The sequence below is a fragment of the Nicotiana tomentosiformis genome, chromosome 10, assembly GCF_000390325.3.
Source record: "Nicotiana tomentosiformis chromosome 10, ASM39032v3, whole genome shotgun sequence".
In the NCBI taxonomy this organism is placed as follows: Eukaryota; Viridiplantae; Streptophyta; class Magnoliopsida; order Solanales; family Solanaceae; genus Nicotiana; species Nicotiana tomentosiformis.
Window position 1 is genome coordinate 21,582,830 of NC_090821.1, and position 18,956 is coordinate 21,601,785.

General features: G+C 40.7%; 2 protein-coding genes across 2 annotated transcripts; both read left to right on the forward strand.

The window, feature by feature from the left end:
- Positions 1–2,195: 2,195 nt before the first annotated feature.
- On the forward strand, positions 2,196–2,996 carry LOC138899861 (uncharacterized). The gene is made up of 2 exons (XM_070186558.1): positions 2,196–2,306; positions 2,403–2,996. Exons 1-2 carry the CDS (start codon positions 2,196–2,198, stop codon positions 2,994–2,996), a joined length of 705 nt encoding a protein of 234 aa, XP_070042659.1.
- A 14,117-nt stretch (positions 2,997–17,113) lies between these two features.
- On the forward strand, positions 17,114–17,608 carry LOC138899862 (uncharacterized). Its single transcript, XM_070186559.1, has one exon. The coding sequence runs from the start codon at positions 17,114–17,116 to the stop codon at positions 17,606–17,608; it is 495 nt and encodes a 164-aa protein (XP_070042660.1).
- The last annotated feature ends 1,348 nt before the right edge of the window (positions 17,609–18,956 follow it).

The window sequence follows — 18,956 nt, forward strand, 5'->3', positions numbered from 1 at the left end:
GTTTTTCTCATTCTTGGGTTATGGGTGCTGCATGAATGTTGTCATTTGAAGTTTAAATTGACGATTGTGATTTTAACATATTGGTTTGTTTATTTAATCGTGTTCTTAATTATTTTGTTGCGTACCTAACAGTGTTATACTATCTACGAATATAGAGTTGAACTTGAAAGTGGGTATTCTAGATTGCATATATGATTAAATAGAGCTATTTCTTGAACCTTGGCATCGGGAAACAGATTCGCAATTAGGATAGAAATATACCTAATTATCTTGCTTGGTTGAAATATAGGAATTGTAAATGCATTCTTGTTAGTCTTAATTCCACAGACATATAGGCATTAAGTTAACTTTAATAGGCGAGTAAAAACTCGACAGATTCTTACGGGTAACATTAGCCCCGTCAATCAACAAACAAATAAATCAATTAGTAAGTTTGAGCAGAGAACACAACAGGTTTGTTAGCTAGTCTATAACCCTGTAATATCTTCTCATATAGATTTTTATTCGAAATTGCCTATGTGTTTCATCCAATCTCTAGTTTATTTAATTTCTTGATAGTTTCTTTAGTTGTTAATTAATCACCTACACATTTTGAGAAAACATCTCTGGAATAGATAATTTGTTTGAGTTTGAATTAGTCAAGAGTTAATCATAAGTCTCCATGGGAACGATACTCTACTCACTACTTTATTACTTGATGGCCACGTATACATGCGTCTGTATTTAGTTATAATAATTTTTTTGCGTCGTTGCGGGGGTCTTAGAAATTAGCTACTTATCTGAGTTAAGCTTTTATTCATTATTTGTTCAAGTTTTAATTTTTAGTATGCTTTATTTGTGTTAACGCATGCTCTTCTCTTGAATACGGAGGAGTAGAAGCGAGAACAACCTCTTTCATCTTGACCCTGAAATAGAATGAACTCTTCGTAGGATTAGGAGGGAATTCGAAGCTAGAACTAGAATAGAAGGAGAGTTAGAAATCGTAGTTCAACCACAACCACTAGAGATAGACGGTAATGAGAGCCGCCAGTTAGAGGTTGCAATGCCTAATCTTGTTAATATGACTCAGGTTATTGTGAAGCCTGATATCACGGGTCACTTTGAACTCAAACAGTATATGGTACAGCTGATTCAATCCATATGGCAGTATGTGGGTCTATCTCATGAAGATCCGCAGGGACACATTCAAAACTTCTTGGAAATTACGGATACCTACAATTATCTAAACATTTTCAAGGACTACATCTGACATTGTTTCCCTTTTCACTATTGGGGGAAGCCAAAGAATGGTTGTAGAAGGAGCCCGCGAACTCGATCCACACTTGGGATGATCTAGCACGAAAATTGTTAATCATGATTTTTCCCACTAAGAAGACAAATTCGCCGAGGAGTCAATTCTTGGGTTTCAACAACGGATGGTGAGAATCTTCGCCAAGCTTAGGAAAGATACAAGAAGCCACTCAGAGACTTCCCCCATCATTTTTAGACTGATGAGGTGTAGGGTCACACTTTCGTTGATGGGTTGGACGAGACATCAAAGATGAATCTTGACTTAGCTTGTGGGGGTAGTTGCATGGCAAGGCCGTATAGTGAAATCCAGATCCTGCTAAACAATTTCACTACTAATGATAATAATTGGCAAGGAGATGGAGAACCACGAAGAGCACTTAAACAAAAGGCAACAAGTGTAATTGAGCTTGATGATTTCTGAGCCATGAGAGTAGATATAGCGAAATTAGCAAATCAGATGAATAAAATGACAATGCAGCAAGCACAAAAGATGCAGCATGTGCAACAGATGTCTATTTGTTGCGAGTTATGTGGTGAAGGTTACACTAGTGACATATGTCACATGAATCCTGAATCCATCTATTATGTAGGGCAATATGGGAACACATACAACTCATATTGGAAGAATCACCCTAACTTCTCCTGGGGTGGAAATCAAACGACTCAGAATCAGTATAGGCCCCAAGGAAATTATAGTCAACCTCATAAGCCACCCTAGCAAGTAGAGGAAAGCGCGAATGACCTGTTGAAGAAGTTGTTGCTTAACAATCAAAAACTCATGACCGATTTTAGGAATCTTGACAAGTTGGGCAGTTAGCGTCAAATCAAAATACTAGGCCTGCGGGCGCTTTTCCCAGTGATATAGAAAAAATCCTCAAATTGATGAAGTCACACTTAGAAACGGAATGGAATTAGAAGAAGTGCCAAAGAAGAGAAGAGATAAGACTATACCTGAGGGGAAGTTGATTCCTAAAGCAACATACGAGTCAAAGAAAGATGATGCAAGTTCAGAGCCAGTGGGTGCTGCAAGGCCACCACCACCTTTCCCCCAAAGGTTATAGAAGAAGAATGATGATCACATGTTTAACAAATTTCCCTCTATGTTGAGCCAGGTTCAATTAAATAGTCCATTGGTGGATGTACTTCATGAAATTCCAAAATATGCTAAGTACATTAAAGATATAGTGGTTCACAAGAGGAGATTGACCGAATTCGAGACAGTCACACTTACTGAGGAGTGCACTTCAAGGGTCCAAAACAAGCTTCCTCAAAAGCTTAAGGATCCTAGCAGCTTCACCATTCATGTACGAATTGGCAATGTTGATGTAGATCGTGATCTTTGTGATTTGGGGGCGAGCATAAATCTGATGCCCTTGTCCTGGTTCAAGAAATTAGGTTTGGGAGCTCCAAGACCAATTACTGTGATCTTGCAATTACCTGATAGATCCATCGCTTACCATGAAGAAGTGATTGAAGATGTGTTGCTGAAAATTTGGAAATTCATCTTCCCAACGGACTTCATTATCCTAGATTATGAGGCTGATGAACAAGTTCCAATCATATTGGGACGACCTCTCTTAGATATGGGTGTTGCAATTATTAAAGTGAGAGAGGGAAAAAAGATTATGAAAGTGGACATCGAGGAAGCAGTTTTAATGTCTACAAGGCAATTCAACCCCCCCGCCATTATGAGGAGCTCTCAATGATATCTGTTGTGGAAGTGGATGAGCATCTTATAGATTCAAGTGTATATCTAGATGATTCTCTAGAGAAAGCACTTATGTTGTTCGATAGCTTGGAGATTGATGACGTGGTTGAGGAGATGATACATATACTAGATGCATCCTGTCTATACATGCAGGGCGTAATCCCCTTTGAAACCCTAAATAGGCCAAGTGGACCTCCACCCAAACCGTCGATTGAAGATGCTCAAAAATAGGAACTTAAACCCTTACCTTCATTATGTTTATTTTGGTGGTTCTGACACTCTACTTGTTATTATTTCCTCTAACTTGTCTAAATTTAAGGAAGAAAAGCTATTAAGAGTGTTGCGTGAGCATAAGTGAGCAATTAGGTGGACGATGTTTGACATTATAGGAAATAGTCTGACCTTCTGCATTCATAAAATTCTCATGGAGGAAAGATACAAGCCAAGTGTAGAGCACCAATGCTGCCTAAATACAACCATGAAAGAGGTGGTAAGAAAAGAAGTGATCAAGTGGCTTGATACATGTACTGTATTCCCAATCTGTAATAGCAAATAGGTAAGCCCCTTCCAATGTGTGCCTAAGTATGGGGGGGTGATTGTGGTAGTTAATGAACATAATGACTTGATTCCCACAAGAACTGTGATTGGGTTGAGAATTTGCATAGATTATAGAAAATTAAACAATGCCACTCACAAGGACCACTTCCCCCTCCCCTTTATTGACCAAATGCTTGATAGACTAGCTGGATAGGAATACTATTATTTTCTAGATGGATATTCGGGGTATAATCAGATTGCCATTGCCCTCGAGGACCAAGAGAAGACCATATTTACCTGCTCCTATGGCACATATGCGTTCAAGAGAATGCCCTTTGGTCTCTGCAATGCATGTGTGACTTTTCAAAGGTGTATGATGGCTATTTTTACTGACGTGGTTGAAAGATTTGTAGAGGTATTCTTGGATGATTTTTCTCGATTTGGATATTCTTTTGATAATTGTTTAATGAACCTTGATAAAGTGCTTGATAGGCATGAAGAGACAACCTTGGTGCTAAATTGGGAGAAATGAGAAGGTACAGTCTTAGGGCACAAGGTGTCCAAAAATGGTCTGTAGGTGGACAAGGCAAAGGTTTAGGCGATTGAAACATTGCCCCCACCAACATCCGTTAAGGGCATTCCTAGTTTCTTGGGCCATGCGGGGTTTTATCGTCGGTCCATTAAATAATTTTAAAATTTCATCTCCTCTGTATAGGCTTCTTGATAAAAATATTCCCTTCTAATTTGATGATGCTTGTCTGAAAGCATTTGAGGAGCTGAAGAAAAGATTGATGACTGCACCATTTATCATTGCCCTGGACTAGGCGCATCCATTTGAGTTGATGTGTGATGCGAGCGACGTCACAATAGGAGCTGTTTTGGGTCAAAAAAGGATAAAATTTTTCACTCCATTTATTACGCGAGCAAAACTCTAAATCTAACCGAGATGAACTACACTGTTACTGAAAAAGAGTTGCTTGCAGTAGTGTGGGTGTTTGACAATTTCAGGTCCTATCTAGTGGGAACCAAAGTCATCGTCTACAAATATCACTTAGCCGAAGTTGATTCATTGGATTCTCCTTTTGCAAGAATTTGACTTGGAGATCCGAGATCGAAAGGGAATAGAGAATCAAGTGGCTGATCACTTGTCCAGATTGGAATCAAGTGGTAAACTTTGTAAAAGGCACATTTTTACACGTTTGGGGACTCCAAGGGTTTTGATGCGTAATGGAAGAACTCACTTCTGTAACAAGTTGTTGAACAACGTTCTAGCAAAATATGGAGTTAAGCATAAGGTTGCCACCACCTATCATCCCCAAAGTAGTGGTCAAGTGAAAGTGTCGAACAGAGAGGTGAAGCATATTCTGGAGAAAACGGTATGTGGAAACATGAAGGACTAGGCCGTAAATCTTGATGATGCATTATGGGCTTATCGACTGCATATAAGACCCCCATTGGAACATCTCCGTATAAGTTGGTTTATGGGAAGGTGTTCCACTTGCCCGTCGATCTTGAATACAAGGCTTATTGGGAAATTAAAAAGCTAAAATATGGATATGGACTTAGCCGACGAGAAGAGGTTGTTGCAGCTCAATGAGAATGATGCGTTTCGATTGCATGCGTACAAAAATTCCAAATCGTATAAACAAAAGATCAAGAGGTGGCATGATAAGCACATCCAACATCACGAGTTTGAGCCAGCTCAAGAGGTTCTCTTTTTCAATTCGAGGTTGAAGCATTTCCCCGAAAAGCTTAAGTCTAGATAACCGGGTCCTATTGAAGTGGTTAGTGTGACACCTCATGTAGCGATGGAATTGTGTGATCCGAGTTCAAGTGGTACATTTTTGGTAAATGGAAAAAGAGTGAAACACTATTGGGGTGGTGACATTGCACGTCACAAGACCTCGATGGACTTAGTGGATGCTTGAAAAAAGGTATTGTCGTGCCACGACATTAAATAAGGAGCTTGTTGGGAGGCAACCCAACTGTTTAGTTTGTTTTTTGTTGTTAATTGTAGTTTAGACGTAGTTCTATTTTGATTTTAGCTTTAATTTTTCTTAACAAGTAGAGTGTGCATTCATGTTTCTATTTTGCAAGGTAAAAGAGCTTGAAGAACAAAGAAGTTATGGAGAAACGGAGAATGCAAAAGTTTGACGAGCAAGGGCTCATGTAAAAGAATTGTGTCGCACCTGATAATGCACCAAAATTGGGTGCTATATGCAGTGCGCCGCATGGCCAGTCGCACCAAATTTGGTGTCGTAGTTCCCGCATTGCATGGAAAACAACAGTGAAGTGTTGTGCGATAAACAATGCACCGCCCATGTAAGTTTTTTTAAAACTCTACTCTTAACCCTTAGCCCACCCGACCCAGCCCCGAAATAAGCCAACTAAACACCCCTAAAACAAACCCCAATCTCTTGTATCATAAAAGCGCCCCTTTAAACCAAAATCATGTTAAAACAAAACAAAGCAAAAGCACAAAGAACCCATGTTCTCGTCTGCTTCTTCCTTCAGTGTCTCTGTCTCCAGGTAATTTTCTCTCTTTCTTCTTCTCCAACCTTGATAATAATCTCTTCCTACTCACTCGTCTCTCTACCTCTTGCTCTCATAATATTGGTATCCTAGTTCTTTTTCTATGCAAAGTAGTTGTACAACAATGGTGAAAGTTATGCAATTGAATCCCATAATCCCCTACCCCATACTTGTTATGGTTGATGATTGATGTACGTGCTCGTAATACAACTCCCGCGCTGGATAGGGAGAGTGGGGCAGTCCCTCACACGTGAAAACGGGCACAACAACTTATGCGCACTAGGTGTTCAATGAATTGCCTCAAAGGCTATTCAAGTCTCAATTGGAGCCCGAGTCTCTGGGATTGAGTTGTTTAAGTATTATTATGAGTATGGTCATGATAATTAAGTATGGGGTGGCTCAACGGATTCATGATTTGTTGAATTACATTATGGTCAATATTGCACGAATGTCGTATGTAGCGTATGTTGAACTGAAGGGCTGCCGAGTTGCACTAATTTTGGAGCTGTTTTTGTGAACTTAATATGCTGTAATGTGAATTGCATGATGTTGTTGCTGCGTGGACTAAGATTTATAGGAGTTGGTGGAGTCATTCAATATCTGTCAATGCATTAAACTCACTTGCCTCTCTGACTCTCTGCTTATGAATTGGTTAAGTTGAGCATATTATCGAAACGAGCATTCTTTCTTAGGTGATTGGTTGCTTGGCTTTATATTGATGCAGTTGATTGAAACTAGCCTAAGGGAAGTCTAGTACCTTATAAATGTTTATGTGTCATACGCTTATACTTTAAGTGTGGGTTCGTTTCGACCCATTCTTGGTTTATGGATTCGATTCTATGACTGATAATTTGTGTTTGATTGCAGGTACTTAGAAAGATGGCGCATCCTAACCAAGGTGCTACCAAAGCTAAAGCTTCATCAAAGACGTCAACTTCAAAACCGCCACCTAAGAAGAGGAATTGCACAGAGGCTGCGTCTAGCAGTCAGGCTTAAGGCAAGCAATAGGCTTCTGCTTTAGCCCCTCTAAAATTCTGGCAAAGAAGAAGCAAATCTTTGGGCTAAAGTTTTTGAAAGAGTATAGCAAGGATTGGTTTAAAAAGTTTAAGCCTGCCAAATACATCTATGAGATGCCTATTGATGAGCCTGCGTTAAAAAGGAAAACACTTGCCTATCTGGGAGACAATTCATAAAATGGAATGGGAGTTTTGTTTGACAATCCTGGTGAGGCGAATGTTAGCCTCATATGATAGTTCTATGCCAATTGGGATGTTTAAGATGAGGAGAAATTGGTACCCATCTGAGGAAGATTGATTGATATAGATCACTTAGCGCCTTATGCAAGTTTTTGGGTGTCCTTGATGTTCCTGCTACACCATTGATCGAGTTCATAAACAACCCTAACTATCATGCCATTAGACACACTATGTGTGGCATCATTTATGCCGCTATTTGGATTCGTGATAAGAAGAAGATAGCACATAATAGCCTTCCTATGGATTGTTTTTGAGGCCCACTCGGGTGCGGTTGAAGTTGATTGGCATGAGGATTCTGCCCGGTAAGCGTTACACTAATGTGGTGAGAGCACGCGTGTGCTTGATTTATTTCTTGATGACTGGGCAACCGATCAATTTGGGATATTTGATGAGATATGAGATGGCATTGACGAGGACTGAAAAGCTATCCGAGATGTTTTATGGGAATGTGTTGACTCAGTATTTACGTTCAGAAGGAGTTGAGGAGGATCCTGATTGTGACATAGTGTTGCCTGCTCCAAAGAGGCCGATTGATATTACTAGAGTTTAGGGTCCCAAAGAGGATAGACAGAGCACTTTGACTACACCTGAACACAATGCTCGGGATGAGTGCATATTTGCGCATTTATATGGGATGATGGATCTTCTGCTTTGGATCGGTGTAGGCCTGCTACAGAAGATGAGAGGCAATAGTTACTTGAGCTACATCCGCTCAATGGGCATGCTATGCAGCTGGGGTCCCGCTAGAGAAAGATAAGAATACTCCAGAGTCTTCTATCCATGAGGATGATACTGAGGATGGTGACGTGGTCATAGCTGGGAGCGAGGAGACTGATGGAGAGTTGAGGTTGCCTGACCCTTATAGTGTTTGTCCTAAGGATAAGGTGAAGGATGCTACGGTCTACATGTTCGACTTAGAGTGATAGGGAGTTCCCTTAACCCCCTTATACTTGTGCTTTTTATTTTAGTTGTGCACTAAGAACATTGTATTGTTTAAGTGTGGGGTGGGGTACACTTGTCTGTGCTTTGATTATTAGTGTAGTATTTGTTGATACCTAATTTTTCCCTCATATTTTTTCAATTAGTATATATACTTTCAAAATATCATTTTGCATCATTACTCAATTTATAATAGTTATACAACTATTTTTATAACTTTTGTAATTTTTAAAGATTTAAAATTGATTTTCTTGCAGTTAAATTACTTGAATATGTATTAATTCACCCCTTTAATTATTTTGTGATGATTAAATCATCTAAATCTATTATTTGCATTCACATATCTATTTTATAATATTGTACTTCATTTTATATAATTACATTTTCACTTTTTATGCCAAATACGTAATTTTGCAATAATAGCCTATATTTTACAATAAATTATATTTGTCATTTTATTTAAGGTCAAAATAATTTTTTTACATTTTAATAATCTTCAACTATTGTTTTAAAGTATTAAATTGCATAAATAGCATTTTTATATTTTATTTAACTATTTTATTAAAATTATTTCCCCTCAATCCCTACTTCAAAATCTGGCCCAAATTATGCCTTATTTTCGGATCAATTAAGGTCTGAACGAAGGAGCCCAACCCCCAATATGCCCTAGCCGAAACCAAACGACACCTTTGTTTCGACCCGGTCGGGACCCGTTTACTCGACCCTTTCCTTATATCCCCTTACCCTAAACCCTAATTCCATTCTCACACTCCAGCCGCCCCTAAATCCTCTACTCTCCTCTTCTCTGAGAAACCCTAGCTGCCACCCAAAATCTTCTCTGAATCCAAATCATCCATGGATTCTTACCATGATTTACTTACCTTTTCCGGATTATACCGCTATTTCTTGTGTAATTACTTAGTACTTGCCCATTTTTGGCAAGTACCAGTCTTTGAATCAAAGGAGATCGGCTTTACTCTCCAAGATTTGGACGATATTTCGTCCGTATACGCTCATAGCAAGGCTATGAGGTTCTGATTCACCAAGGTCTCCGACCAATTTCTTATCCTAGTCAAACTAGGGTTTACTCGGTTTCTTCTCCTAATCTGATTCTAAATTGATTTTTGCATGTTCTTCTTTCCTTGTTTATGTTCGATTGACTGTATTTCCTTATTTATGTGTTGATGATTTTTACTATATAAACCCCTCTCCAATTTCCCCTTTGGAGAGACTCTAATCGATTAAGAACAATTATTATTCTCTCACTTTTTACCTTCTATATTATTTCTGCTCTCTTGATTGTGGCCGGCTGAAAGCGAAGACCACTAGAATCTTCTCTATTAACCTCCCTAGTGCGAGCACTACTCGGGGCTCACTGAATCTCCTGTGAACTCTGACGCACTAAGATCTTGGATTCTCACTGTTATCTTTCTTTGATGTCATCGCTGAGATTCTAAGTTACTCACACTTTTGCTCGTTTATCTTCGCAACTAGTTAACATTCTCTACTCTTTACAGCCTTAATTATTACTCCTCTACTTATTCATGTATGTGTATTCTATGTGCCAGCACTATTTGAACTTTTATAAACAAGCATGACCTAAGTTTCTTTATTATTTGTGAACTCCCAGTGTTGTATTGTTGTATGCTTTCTGTAGTTCTATTGTCTTAATGACGTTCCGCAGTTCCATTTTCTATAATATCATACTTGATAGGCTTCAACATGTGTAGTATACTTTCACTCTATGTATTTGACTCAAATAGTTTCTGGCCTTCTTAGGTTTTGTTTGATTGGTCATACTCATGTTAGCCTCAATGTCGTGTCCTTTGCCTGTTATGAGTTCATATTCATGCCTTGGATTTCTGGGACCTTTTGTAGAAACTGCTTGCTCAAAGTCTGCTTTAATGAATCTCTTCCTACTAGATCCTTTATTTATAATCTATTGAACAACAGAAAGATTGGAATACTTGGAACAAGGACTGATGGAGCTAGAAGGGAAGATAGGAAAGAAATTCTCGGACTGTCAAGGCATGAACGACGATGAAGGAGGAAATTTGGCAAAAGCTTACTTACTGTTGGATATGCGCAATCTGTGAACCTGATTGATGAGGTCAAAAGAGCCAAGCATAGAGAAGGTCTCTCAGGGACCCAGTAGATTAGGAGATAATATTCTTTACTGGTTTCTAGCTTAGATTTCGATGTAATAAGGCTTGATGCCATTAGTGACATTATTATTATTGTCGATTTAGTGAAAGTTTGTTTTGGCCTATTTTCGCATTAATGAAATGAAGCAAAGTTGGCATCAATTTTCTCCAAGTCTATGTGTCGCTTAGGACTACCTCAGGCACAATGAGGTCCCCAAAATTAGGACACGAATTATTGCATGACTTTGTGAAACAAGTTTAAATACTGCCAACATTCTTTTATTTTCACCTTACTAACTTGGTTACCTTTTGCTTTTTCTTTTCTTTTTTTGATTATTCCCATTCCCAAAGGTTGGTTCGTGCATACTTGTATCATCAGCATACCACACTTGATCCAGAGGTCCTCCACCTCCTCCTCCACCTAGCGACCCGAAAGGCAAAAGCAAGAGAAACGGGAAGACGGATGGTTTAAGTATCAGGAAAGACAATGCTACTGTGACAGAAAATGTGGAAACTTCAGATGGCAGAAGTACTCTGGGGCAGAATGAGCCGGTCTTACCTTTGGAGCATAAAATCCTGGAACTACAGGGTGAGCTTGAGCAGGTCCAAATCTGGCAAACCTCTCCCTTACTCTCAATGTTCCCGACATCAACCAGCAAAACCCGACTACCCAGAACCAAACACCACCACGAAACACACAAAACCAGAATCTACCACCAAATTCTCCCGCACCACACCAGTATCCCACACCTCCCCAGAACATTAGCCCGCCACCAGTGTCGACCTCTCAACAACACCACTATCATCCAACTCAATACCCGCAAACCATTACTTATCACACCCCTCAAAATGCACCGCAACCCACTCCTGATCCATAAAACTCGACCAACGACCATCCATATACCCAAGTTCCGGGAATTCATCAAAGCAACCCGATATATATAGAAACCTTACCCCATACCTCGCAACAAACCCTATAAATACCCGAATTGACTGAAAAGGACCTGATCATTAGAAACATGGTAGAGGAGCTCAAGAAGCTCACATGGAGAGTCCAGAGTGTTAAAGGTGGTAAAGGTGTTGAATGTCTAAACTATGAGGACCTATGTATTCCGCCGGATGTGGAACTGCAGGAGGGTTACAAACCTCCCAAGTTCAAAATGTTCGATGGTACCGGTGATCCGAAGGTGCATCTGAGAACATGCTGCGACAAGCTTGTAAGGGTGGGCAAGAATGAACAAATCCGCATGAAACTGTTCATGCGAAGCCTTACATGAGACGCTTTATCTTGGTATATCAGTCAAAATCCAAAGAAATGGGTTAGTTGGGTGAGCATGGCATCCAATTTCATGGATAGATTCAGGTTTAACACAGAAAACACGCCAGATGTTTTCTACATTCAAAACCTCAAGAAGAAGCTGACAGAAACCTTCTGCGAGTATGCAACTTTTTGGAGATAAGAGGATGCAAAGGTAAGGCCAGCACTTGAAAAAGAATAAATGAACACAGTCTTTCTCAGAGCTCAAGACCCGCAGTATTACGAAAGGTTGATGGTTATTGAAAATCACAAGTTCTCCGACTTCATCAAGCTAGGAGAAAGAATAGAAGAAGGAATTAAGAATGGGATGGTAACCAATTTCGAAGAACTGCAGGCGACGAATAAAGCTTTACAATCAGGAAGTATTTCAAAGAAGAAAGAAGTGGGTGCCGTGATGGTAGCCCAGGGCCCTAAGTCTCCCCTCACATACCAAACACCTCCATCTACATATCAACCCTCACCCCCGAAATACTAATACCCTGCGAACTACCATACCTACAATGCTCAACCTGCATATTACCATTCACCTCCACCCGCCCACCAAAACTACCCGAAGCCACGTCCAAATTTTGACCGCAGACCTCCTAGACAATACACCCCAACTGCTGAACCCATAGACCGACTGTATGAGAGACTGAAGGCCGCTGATTATGTTTCCCCTATTCCTGCCGTTGTTGTGGAGAATCCTTCCCAATTAATCAACCCCAACAAAATATGTGCTTATCATTCAGGCATGAATGGTCATACCATTGAGGAATGCCTCACGTTGAAAGACAAGATTCAGATATTTATCGACACTAAAGTTATACAAGAAAAAGAAGCTGCACCAAATATTCGCAACAACCCTCTCCCGAATCACAGAGGTGAGGGAGTGAATGTGATATAAACTGATGAGGAATGGGATCATGAAAGGTCCATCGGACTCATTCGAGAGGGAGACGCCCCTAAAACATCTCTGGTCACCCTCATGCCAGTTGTGGTACAAACCCAGGCACCATTTGAAGTTGAGGTAACTACACCCTTCACTGTGATGGTAGCTCACACACCATCTTACAAGTCTGATGCCATCCCATGGGATTATGTTACAGAAGCAAGAAGAAAGGAAAAAGCCAAAATGGAAGAAACAGGTGCCGCGCAAGGTATGACTAGAACTGGCAGAGTTAACACACCTGAGAATCTGGGAGGAACGAGTAAGGAAACTGCACCTAAGCCGCCTGTTGTCGAGACTAGCACTGATGATCTTTGGAGGAAGATACAAGCAAGGGAGTACTATGTTGTTGACCACTTGAACAAAACTCCTGCTCAGATATCCATCTTATCACTGCTGCAAAATGCAAACACGCACAAGAATGCTTCGATAGATGTTTTAAGTGAAGCTTATGTACCCGCCGGCATCACTAGTGGAGATATGGCTAACATGGTCGGACAGGTATTGAAGAGCCACAAAATCACTTTCCACGAAGATGAATTACCACCAGAAGGACTGAGTCACAACAAGGCATTGCACATCACGGTGCAATTCGAAGATAAGTTCATCGCCAGAATCTTGATAGATTGAGGTTCGAGTCTTAGCATATGTCCACTAACCATTCTAAAGAGATCGGGTAAGGGCCAGCACGAGATACGAATGGGAAGCATGAATGTGAAGGCGTTCGATGGATCTCAGAGAGCCACTATTGGAGAAATCAACCTCAATCTATAGATGGGTCCGACTTGGTTTGATGTCGAGTTCCAAGTGCTAGATATATCTACTTCTTACAATCTATTGTTGGGACGACCATGGATATATATAGCAGGGGTAGTGGCTTCAAATCTGTACCAGGCTGTGAAGTTTGAGTGGAATCATCAGGAGGTGATCATCCATGGAGATGGGAGCAACCCCATCTACACCAAACAGATCGTTTCAGTCGTCGAAAACAAAAGGAAGATGGGTGGAGAAACATATAATCGCATTGAATGGGTTAACGCGATCGAAAAGGACCGATGGTGGATCAGCAAGGGTCTCGTCAAAAAGCTTCATGGGATCACCAAACCCGTACAACCACAGTACCATGGCACGATTTTTGGAATCGGATATGAATACACATGGCAAGAATATCAGTATTGGACACCACCATGGCGTGCTCCTTATTATCCACTGGAACAACCTGTACCACCTCTGCACCAGACATTCCATCAGGCTGACATGATGTGGGGATCTGAGAAAGATGAGGTTCTGGCTGGCATGAGGAAGTTGTTTCTAGATGAAGAAGACATGGATTGCAGTGGAATTGTTGATGAGGATGAGGCGGAGGAGGAGGAGGAAGACCTTACCATTCAAACCATGAAAGAAGGAGTTGTTCTCAAGAACTGGACCGCTGCACCATCCCGGGCTCGCCGAGTTCGTAGGTAGCCTAGCAAATTAGCATGAATTATCTTCAAATAGTTTTGAGCATTTAAGGCATTTTTCAGTATTTTGTTTTGAAATAATTACTCGAGCCATCGAGTTGTACTTGTTGACATTTTAAAGTTTTATTAATGCATTACTGCTTTTCATATTTATTATTATCTTTCTACATTCTTTTCAGTATAATTATTACATATCCTGATGAACTCACGATTGTGACATGTAATGAGACAACGCAACATAAGGACATTGATTCAGAGGATCTGGAAGATGATACAGTACTTGAGGAAATCGTCACAGAAGTAGAGAACTTTGAAAACAAATCTAAGTATAATTTGGAGGAAATTGAGGCCGTTAACTTAAGGAAATGTGTATAAGCATTCATCTATCACCGTCAGAGAAAGAAGAGTATATCCGATTCCTAAAGGAGAATGAGGACATCTTTGCATGGTCCTACGACAATATGACTGGTTTAAGCACATCCATAGTAGTTCACAAGCTACCCACCAATCCCATGTATCCACCAGTAAAGCAGAAGATCAGAAAGTTCAAGCCAGATATGAGTTTGAAGATAAAAGAGGAAGTCACCAAGAAAATCAAATCCAAGGTTCTCCGAGTGGTCGAATACCCGAGCTGATTGGCCAACATTGTGCCAGTTCTGAAGAAAGATGGAAAAGTTAGAGTATATGTCAATTACCGAGATCTGAACAGGGCAAGTCCTAAGGATGATTTTTCGCTGCCTAACATACACATACTAATTTATAGCTACGCCAATCATGAACTCCAATCCTTCGTGGATTGCTTCGCAGGAAACCATCAGATCTGGATGGATGAAGAGGATGCCGAAAAGACCGCCTTTATCACACCGTGGGGAATATATTATTACAAAATGATGCCGTTTGGTTTGAGGAATGCTGGGGCCACCTACAAGAGGGCCATGACGACTATTTTCCACGACATGATACACAATGAAATAGATGTGTACGTGGATGGTGTTATCATCAAATCTAAAAGGAGTTCAGATCAAATAGCAGATTTGAAGAAATTTTTTGACCGGCTTCGGAAATACAATTTGAAGTTGAATCCTGCAAAATATGCCTTTGGATTCCCTCCTAGAAAGTTGTTAGGTTTCATCATCAATCGCCGAGTTATTGAGTTAGACCCGTCAAAAATAAAAGCTATCCAAGACTTGCCGCCGCCAAAAAATAAGAAAGAGGAGATGAGTTTTCTAGGGCGCCTCAATTATATAATCCGCTTTATAGCACAATCAACCGTGATATATGAGCCAATCTTCAGAATGCTGAGTAAATATGCCGCAATGAGCTGGACTGAAGAATGCCATCAAGCCTTCGACAAAATCAAGGAGTATTTAACTAAACCGCCCGTGCTGGTACCACCAGAACTAGGAAGACCTCTGTTGCTTTATTTGTCCATGTTAGATGTGGCTTTTGGTTGTGTTCTAGGACAACATGACGAAACTGGAAGGAAAGAGGAGGCGATATATTATCTTAGCAAAAAGTTCACACCTTATGAATCCCGGTACTCTTTGTTGGAATGCACTTGTTGTTCTTTGACATGGATAGATCAGAAGCTGAGACATTATTTCTGTGTATACACTACATATCTCATATCAAGGATGGATCCGCTAAAATACATCTTTCAGAAACCCATGCCTACAGGTAAGTTAGCAAAGTGGCAAATATTGCTAAGTGAGTTCGACATCGTCTATGTAACTCAAAAGGCAGTCAAAGGGCAAGCCTTGGCGGATCACGTGGCAAATATTCCCGTAGATGGAGAATACGAACCATTGAAAACGTATTTTCCTAATGAGGAGGTGTCGTTTGTAGGAGGAGATATCACCGAGGCGTACAATGGTTGGAGGATGTTCTTTGACGGAGCAACAAACTTCAAAGGAGTGGGTATCGGAGTTGTCTTAGTATCAGAAACCGGCCAACACTATCTGGTATCCACAAAACTTAGGTTTCCGTGCACCAACAATCTGGTGGAATATGAGGCTTGCATCCTGGGAGTCAGGTTGGCCATTGACATGAACATTCAGGAGCTGTTGGTAATTAGAGATTCAGGTTTGTTGGTGCACCAGGTTCTAAGAGAAGGGGCTAAAAGAACACCCAAATATTGCCATATTTGCACTGTGTACAAGAGCTGATCAGGAGGTTCACAAATATAGAGTGCAAACATGTTCCAAGGATTCAGAATGAGTTTGCAGATGCATTAGCCACTTTGTCTTCCATGATACAACACCCAGATAAGAATTTCATCGATCCTATCCCAATAGGAATTCATAAGCAGCCAGTTTATTGTGCTCATGTTGAAGAAGAGATTGATTGAAATCCGTGGTTCCACGACATCAAGGAATACTTGGAAAAGGGAGAATATCCAGAGCACGCTACCCATACTCAGAAGTGTATGCTTCGAAGACTGTATATAAGGACTCCTGATTTAGGTTTGTTGCGATGCGTCGATGCCAAGGAGGCATCTAGATTGCTCGAGGAAATACATGCCGGAACTTGCGGACCTCGCATGAATGGTTTCGTTCTGGCCAAGAACATATTAAGAGTAGGGTATTTCTGGATGACAATAGAAACGGACTGCATCAAATATGTTCAAAAGTGTCACCAATGCCAGATACATGCTGACATGATACGGGTACCACCCAACAAACTTAATGCAACAAGTTCGCCCCGGCCCTTCTCCGCTTGGGGTATGGATGTCATCGAACCAATCAAACTTGCTACTTCAAATGGACATAGGTTCATTCTGGTGGCTATAGACTACTTTACAAAATGGGTTGAAGTTGCATCCTATAAGGTTGTAACTAAGAAGGTTGTAACAGATTTTGCTCGGGACCACATCGTTTGTCGATTTGGAGTACATGAGTCAATCATTACTGACAATGCTGCCAATCTCAACAGCGACTTGATGAAATCCATGTGTGAAATATTAGAGATCAAGCATCGGAACTCTACAACATAGAGGCCGTAAATGAACGGAGCCGTAGAGGCTGCCAACAAGAACATCAAGAAGATATTGAGGAAAATGGTAGATAATTACAAACAATGGCACGAGAAGTTACCGTTTGGTTTGCTCGGGTATAGCACCATAGTTCATACCTCAACTGGGGCAAACCCCTATCTACTGGTCTACGGTACTCAAGTCGTTATCCCCGTCGAAGTGGAAATCCCTTCTTTAAGAATCATACAAGAAGATGAGCTCAGCGATGCAGAATGGGTATGGAACCGGTATGAACAATTAGATCTCATTGATGGAAAAAAAATGAATGCAGTATGTCACGGTCAACTCTACCATAATAGAATGGCAAGAGCTTTCAACAAAAAGGTCAGGTCGAGGCAATTCACGCAGGGGCAATTGGTACTAAAGCGAATCTTCCCTCATCAGGATGAAGCAAAGGGGAAATTCTCACCCAACTGGCAAGGCCCTTACATGGTTCACCGGTTATTAACAGGAAGGAGCACTTAAACTTGCAGAGATGGATGGGGAGATATGGCCAAAACCCATCAATTCGGATGCAATCAAGAGATACTATGTTTAAGATTATGTTTGCACTTTCTATGTGATGTAACTGAACTATGCTTGACCTGATTCCCGTTTAAGAGGGGATACGTAGGCAGCCATGTGGGTTCGGTCACATCATAATAAAATCTTCATTCCCCCAATGGTCAGAAACTGGGGAAAGATCTCGAGTTTTCCCGATCTCATCATGTTTGGAACCGCCAAGGAATGTATCGCCAAAAGTATGCATTTAAACTGGGGCAGAATTTTGAGGAGGATCCTCAAAATTTCGAATCAAGGAGGTTGCAATGTCTCAAAAATGCATCACAGACATCAGTTCATCAAAATTATTTGATCTCATGCATTAACACATATTTCAAACAACTACATTTTTACAAATAATTTGTCAAATACATCCATATTTTTCGAAATTGTTTTTCTATGGCACCCAGACGTTACCCATGGTGACTCAAGCAGGACCTCAAGACAAGAGTAAAAGCGAAGCAAGGAATCGAGAGCACGAACCAACCTTCCCCCTCGCTAAAACTCACAATCTTTCTTTGGGCGCAGGCACAATGAACATAACAGGAACATCCACAAATACATACACACAGCAAGATCACTATCTTCACACCAACAAGAATCACCAAACGCAAACACATCAAGCTAAGAAATGCTTTACTCTCTCGCAGTTATACATTGCTTTTCTTGCATGAGGCTAAGCACTGCCTTTTCTCTGCATGAGACTAAGCATTGTCTCCATAACTTGCATGAGGCTAAGCACTACCTCCATTATTGCATAAGGCTAAGCACTGCCTTTCCTTGCACGAGACTAAGCACTGTCTCCATTCTTTGCATGAGGCTAAGCACTGCCTCCATATTGCATGAGACTAAATGTTGTCTCCATTCCTTGCATGAGGCTAAGCATTGCCTCCATCATCGCATAAGGTTAAGAATTGCCTTTCCTTTGCATGAGACTAAACACTGTCTCCATTCCTTTGCATGAAACTAAACACTGTCTCCATTACTTGCATGAGGCTAAGCATTGCCTCCATTATCGCATAAGGTTAAGCATTGCCTTTCCTTTTCATGAGACTAAACACTGTCTCCATTCCTTTGCATGAGACTAAGCACTGTCTCCATTCTTCACATGAGACTAAACATTGTCTCCACCTTGCATAAGGCTAAACACTGCCCTCACTTTGCATGAGACTAAGCATTGTCTCCGCTCTTTGCATCGGGCTAAGGACTGCCCTCATCTCATACAAGACTAAACATTGTCTCGTATCGTTCTCGCATACGACTGAGCATCACC

What these genes read in the sequence shown, in the direction of transcription:
- LOC138899862 (XM_070186559.1), top strand. Translation starts at nt 17,114, where the DNA reads ATGAACGGAGCCGTAGAGGCTGCCAACAAGAACATCAAGAAGATATTG.
- LOC138899861 (XM_070186558.1), top strand. Translation starts at nt 2,196, where the DNA reads ATGGAATTAGAAGAAGTGCCAAAGAAGAGAAGAGATAAGACTATACCT. An exon ending in ATGATGCAAGTTCAGAGCCA is followed by an intron (nt 2,307 to 2,402) that starts GTGGGTGCTGCA and finishes ATGTTGAGCCAG; the next exon opens with GTTCAATTAAATAGTCCATT.